This window comes from Bison bison, unplaced genomic scaffold, assembly GCF_000754665.1.
Source record: "Bison bison bison isolate TAMUID 2011002044 unplaced genomic scaffold, Bison_UMD1.0 scf7180017864228, whole genome shotgun sequence".
Taxonomy (NCBI): Eukaryota; Metazoa; Chordata; class Mammalia; order Artiodactyla; family Bovidae; genus Bison; species Bison bison.
The window spans coordinates 5,079,504-5,085,785 of record NW_011494800.1 but is presented as its reverse complement, the minus strand read 5'-3'; the positions used below and the strand labels follow the sequence as shown (position 1 = coordinate 5,085,785).

General features: G+C 44.5%; 1 protein-coding gene across 5 annotated transcripts in view; it reads right to left on the bottom strand.

Moving 5' to 3' along the window:
* Positions 1-1,144: 1,144 nt before the first annotated feature.
* ENOPH1 (enolase-phosphatase 1) overlaps positions 1,145-6,282 on the bottom strand; it is a 39,031-nt gene continuing 33,893 nt past the window's right edge. For 4 of the 5 annotated variants that reach the window (XM_010845916.1, XM_010845918.1, XM_010845917.1 and 1 more), the window contains exons 5-6: positions 5,609-5,732; positions 1,149-2,239 (exon numbers count right to left, since the gene is read on the bottom strand). In XM_010845916.1, the coding sequence (XP_010844218.1) occupies positions 2,100-2,239; positions 5,609-5,732 (264 nt within the window). In that variant the 3' untranslated portion in view covers positions 1,149-2,099. Of the gene's footprint in view, positions 2,240-5,608; positions 5,733-6,282 lie in introns of all 5 variants that reach the window. The other variant, XM_010845915.1, reaches the window with a different exon arrangement.

The window sequence follows — 6,282 nt, the reverse complement described above, 5'->3', positions numbered from 1 at the left end:
GCCTGGCGTGCTGTGATTCATGGGGTCGCAAAGAGTCGGACACAACTGAGCGACTGAACTGAACTGAAGCTTTTTCAGAATCTGTATAAAGTTCATTCTTTAATTACCATTTGTGGCTTTACTAACACTTACAAATTACTCCCATTTCTATGATTTACTTATATTCATTTCCCTTTTACTACTCTTCTATATCTTCACGTAGCTTGCAAAGACCCTGATGCTGGGAAAGACTGAAGGCAAGAGGAGAAGGGGACGATAGAGGATGGGACAGTTGGATGGCATTACTGACTCAATGGACACGAGTTGGAGTATAGTCCAGGAGATGGTAAAGGACAGGGAAGCTTGGTGTGCTGCAGTTCAGGGGGTCACAGAGTCAGACATAACTGAGCGACTGAACAATAATATCTTCACAGCCCTTAGATTTCTTAATTAGCTACTACAACATAGAAACTATCTTTTATGTTCCCTGTCCTCTCCTATTTGCAAGGCTACTAAAATTATTACTCCAGGATTCATTCATTTTTCTTGATTAATTAGGAGAACAGTTGCCTCCTTCAAGCATTATCTTATATACCTCAAACATAAGATTCTCAAAAATCTTAAGAAATCCACTTATATCTTGAATGTTTATTATCCAAATGAAATAATAACTACTAAGGTTACATATCGGAGAAGGCAATGGCACCCTACTCCAGTACTCTTGCCTAGAAAATCCCACGGATGGAGGAGCCTGGTAGGCTGCAGTCCATGGGGTCGCTAGGAGTTGGACACAACTGAGCGACTTCACTTTTTACTTTTTACTTTTATGCACTGGAGAAGGAAATGGCAACCCACTCTAGTGTTCTTGCCTGCAGAATCCCAGGGACGGGGTAGCCTGGTGGACTGCCGTCTATGGGGTTGCACAGAGTCAGACACGACTGAAGCGACTTAGCAGCAGCAGCAAGGTTACATCTCTCTCTCTCTCTCTCTCAAATAATAGTCAATGATTTTCTACTGGCATTCCATTAAAATGCATACCTGCATAAACACCCATATCACAAACACACACTCAAAATTAAGGCAAAAGCTAAACTAAAATTCTTATTTATCCAATCTCTCTTCAGCTACTTTTCTGCTTCTGGCAGTAAGCAAGCTTCCATAAAACTGAATGAAGAAGAAAATGCTTTTATTAATCATATGAAACTGACATGACATCCCATTAGGCTGAACCAGGATAAATAATGCTGTTATAAAATTTACATTTCTTGCATCCACTTCATATTAGATATCAGGGCTCTAGGTCTTTTGGCCAAATTTCAGTAAACCATTTATTTTTTAATAGTGAACAGGAATTAACATATGTTCTCAAACTGTGCTAAGAAGTAGTTAGCTGGGCATCTCTGATCTGTAACAAGGGGCAAGATTAGGGCTGTTTGGTTACACCTTAGGAAGCACATTTCTATTTTAGCTGTTACATTAGTGCATCTTTTCCACTGGTAAGGCAACTGCTTGCTGTGGGTACCACAATGATCAGCAAGTTTCTCAAGTAATAAACACTTGGTTAATCAAGACTCACATGCATTTTCTTTCCCAACTCTGCTCTCTTCTGGAGCAGAAACAAATAGCTTTGTCATTTGTAAACAGAGAGATTAATAGTTTCAAATTAGGTTGTTGTAATCTTAAACTCACAATTTAAAAGGGGAAGTAGATTATTATTAGGAATGTCTTTGAAATACTTCTAGTTTCAAAATAACAAGGCTTCTGAGAAACCACTCAAACCAACCTATTTTGATCCATGACTTGATAAACATTAACACATTTGACCTGTTCAGTCATAATCTCTTCTCTCAACTATACGTCGCCCTCCATAAGGGTTAGAGTTGTGGTCCCAAACAATTTCTACATATAGAGCATCTTTAAAATGTTTCCTTTTCACTGAACTGAGACTCTTTTTCCACTATGTGCTTGTGAAAGGAAATTTGAACATACACACACTTAACAAACCTTCCGTGTGTGTTTATATCTGTATTTTTTAAGCAAATGCCTTTTACCATTAGAATAAAACTAGACGACAGGGACGACGCTGTGAAGACAGCCTGGCCTTCCTCGGGGCTCCTCCTCTAGGTTGAGGAAGGCAGGTACAGTTCACTGAAGGACGTGATGAGGCTGAAGTGGGTCTTCTCATCATCAGTCAGCCCTGCGTTGCCCGGTCTCACCACCACAGCGACATGCACGCCCGCCTCCTCAGCAGCGCTGGCCTCTGCAAGAAGCAAAACACGCGTCAGAAACAGCAGAACAGGGTGCTTGGGATTTGCTTCAAAGTGATCAGAGGGAGGTGGGAACGCAAGAAACAAGTCTCGGGACTTCCCTAATGGTCCAGGAGTTAAGACTTTGCCTTCCAGTGGAGGGGGTTCGATCCTTGGTCAGGAAACTAAGATCTCACATGCCTTGTGGCAAAAAACACCAACACAATAAAAGAAGCATTATAGTTAAGAAATTCAACAAAGACTTAAAACAAAGGTTTGTCTCAAAAAAAAAATTCTTAAAAAAGGAAAGAAATCTGGCCCAAATTCTGTAATTGTTGAAGCTAAAAAACAGGCACATGGGGACTTCCCTGGTGGTCCCAATGCAGGGGGCCAGGGCTCGATCCCTGGCCAGGGAGCTAGATCCCACATGCTGCAACTAAGTCCCAACAGTCAAATAACTAAATAATCTTAAAAAAAAAAAAAAAAAAGGGCGCATGGGGGTAGAATTATTGTTTTAAATAGTTTTAATTTTTCCATAAAACATATTTTTCAAATACCTAACTGTACTGACAGACTAGGAGGACGGTGTATCCCAGACTTCTGAGCTTGATTAAGTGCTTATGAACGCACAAAGACAGAGCTGTGTCCTGCTGACAGCTTTCTTCCATTCCCTCCCATCAGTCCTCCAGAGACCTGAGCTGTTTCCCAGAGGACAGGCTGTCAGGAATAATTCCAATTAAACAGATATGGGACAAACGGAACCCCAGGATCTAATCAGGCTAAAACACCTACTTATACCTGGAGCCCAAAGATGTCATAAGCCTTGGCTAGACTGTCCACCATTTTTGCGTGGCGGATTCCTACTCTTCAAAATTCAGCTCAAGTATTCTATCTTCTAGAGCCACCACCATCTGTATTAGAGCATCCTCGGTGCTCCTTGTATTTAGTTCCATCAGGACAATATGAGGGACATCCCAAGTGGCGCTAGTGGTAAAGAACCCACCTGCCAATGCAGGAGACATTGGAGATGTGCGTCTGATCCCTGGGTTGGGAAGATCCCCTGGAGGAGGAAATGGCAACTCACTCCAGTATTCTTGCCTAGAGAATCCAATGGACAGAGGAGTCTGGAGGGCTGCAGTCCGTAGGGTCGCAAAAAGTCGGACATGACTGAAGCGACTAAGCATGCACAGGATAATATGACCTGACACGTTATTACCTGCTGTCTCTCTTCTCATTGGACTATGAGTGCTTTAAGATCAGTGACAGCATGGATACGTTTAGTCACTCAGTCATATCCGACTCTTTCCAACCCCACAGCCCACCAGACAAGAATACTGCACGGGGATTCTCCAGACAAGAATACTGCAGTGGGTCGCCACACCCTCCTCCAGGGGATCTTCCCAAACCAGGGACTGAACCCAGGTCTCACACATTGCAGGCAGATTCTTCACCATCTGACCCACCAAGGAAGCCCATAGCATGGATAGGTAGAAGTAAAAACAGGACTAGTCAGAATTTCCTTGGTGGTCCAGTGGTAAAGAATCTGCCTGTCAATGCAGGGGACATGGATTTGATCCCTGATCCAGGAAGATTCCACATGGCACAGGGCAACTTAGCCATATGCCACAACTACTGAGCCTGTACACGCTAGAGCCGGTGCTCTGCAACGAGACGCCACCGCAGTTAGAAGCTGGTAAACCGTAATTAGAGTAGCCCCCACTCGCCGCAACTAGAGAAAGCCCAAGCAAAGCCACAAAGACCCAAACAAACAGGACTAGTCAGATGAAACCAAGTAAGCTACGTATTGCGGGGGCTATCTCCAACGTGTCTTGGGTTACAATCCCCTCCTCCTTTTGTTTCTATCTGAAAGATAATAGCTAATCCCTTATATTAAATTAGCAGCTACTACGTGCCAGGTACTATGCTAGGACCAGAAACAGGAACAAAATGAAGGTCTTGGCTTCATGGAGCTTCTGTTCTCATCTAAATCTTTCCAACAATCCTTAGGTAATTGGCATTATATGACCATCCCCATTCTACAGATACGAAAACTAAGAGCTAGCCAGTGGTAGAGCTACAGTTGAAATCGTATGTCAGACTCCATATGCTCTAGAACGAAGGTCAGCAAATGATGGCCTACCACTTGTTATCGTAAGCAGAGTTTTACTGGAAACAGCCAGGCCCACTCACTTCTGTACTGTCTATGGCTGCTTCTGCACTTCGAAGACAGAGTTGAGTAGCTGCATGGCCTGCAGAGCCTAAAATACTCACTGTCTGGCCCTTTACAGAACACTACTATCAACTCCTGCTCTGGAGCACCACTGCTCTGAGTGGTCCCTGGACCAGCAGTGTGGCAATCACCTAGAAGCTTGTTAAAAATGCAGTGACTCAGGTCCTCAATGCGCAACCACTGCATTAGGACCCGCAATTTAACAAATGACTCCTTTGCACAGAGTGTGAGGAAATTTCAAGGAAGGAAAACTGGCAAGAGAGGAGGCACTGCAAGCAGACATAAAATCCACGCGCAAACAGTGGAGGATTGGAGACAGGACTCAGGTCTGCGGCCAGAGACGGGGCAGACAGGGCAAGAATCTGAAACACACTCTCTGGATTCAGATCTGCTGTAATAAGAATCCCCAGTAGTTTCTCAACCTGTGGGAAACAGAGCAACAGAATGCATTAATTTAAGGGTGACAGGCTTCCCTCATGGCTCAGATGGTGAAAAATCTGCCTGCAATGCAAGAGATCTGGGTTTGATCCGTGGGTCGGGAAAATCCTCTGGAGAAGGGAATGGCAACCCACTCCAATATTCTTGCCTGAAGAATCCCCATGGACAGAGAGGAGCCTGGCAGGCTACAGTCCATGGGGTCGTAAAGAGCTGGACACGACTGAGCGACTAGCAAACTTTCACTCTGAGTACTAAAAGTAAATGGGGCAGAGCTGTCTCTTCTATGTTCCCACCTTCTGTGAAAGGACTGTCACCTCCCAGAAAAAGAGTGCTCCACACCCCTCTGCTCAGATTCACTCACTCAGCAGCAGAGGCGCTGCCTTCCATGCACCCCGAGTTTTCAAGCACAGTTCCCAAGCACCCCTGCCTCAAGCACAGTCCTCTTGACCAGCAACCCAGATTCTCAACCAAGCTGAGTCATCACTGTCCACGTGGGACTTGACACTGGCTAATAACCGTTTAGCATTAGATCTCTTACCAAGATCAGCACCAGGCAAGTTTTGTCTATAAACATCTATTTGCACTGTTTCCTTTAGATACCTGTCTCATTTCTCACGGCTCCCCATGGAAACCTTCTTTATGAAGGCAAAGTGTTTCCAGTGCCAGGCTCAGCTCCCAGCCTGGAGTGTACTATCCAAGAAGCCAGGTTACTCACCTCGGGAAACATCCGTCAGAAACAAGATGTTGTTGGTTGAACAGCCAATGCTGCTGGCGATCTTTTGGTAACTCTCACTCTCCACTTTGTGTCCAATCTTGGTATCAAAGTGACCATCCACAAGCTGAACACACAGGAGGGGAAAGAAGGATGCTATGAGCACATGTGCAACCCAGCCCCTCTGGTTCTCATCCCTTTTCTTTGAAATACTCAACAATCATAGTCACTTCATCCACTCAAGAAATATTCCCTGTAGGTCTACTTCATAGAGAACTTTGTGGAGGCTATGAAAAATAAAGTAAGGTTTTATAGAAATAAACATCTGAAAGAAGAAAACTACTGATTCAATGCATGTAAGATCATTCTGTAATCTTTTCGGCTTTCTTTCATTTTCTATTTTATATCCAAAGTCTTTTACATATATATGCCCTGCTGCTGCTGCTTCTGCTGCTAAGTCTCTTCAGTTGTGTCTCTGACTCTGTGTGACCCCATAGACGGCGGCCCACCAGGCTCCCCCATCCCTGGGATCCTCCAGGCAAGAACGCTGGAGTGGGTTGCCATTTCCTTCTCCAGTGCATGAAAGTGAAAAGTGAAAGTGAAGTCGCTCAGTCGTGTCCGACTCTTAGCGACCCCATGGGCTGCAGCCTACCAGGCTCCTCCGTCCATGGGATTTT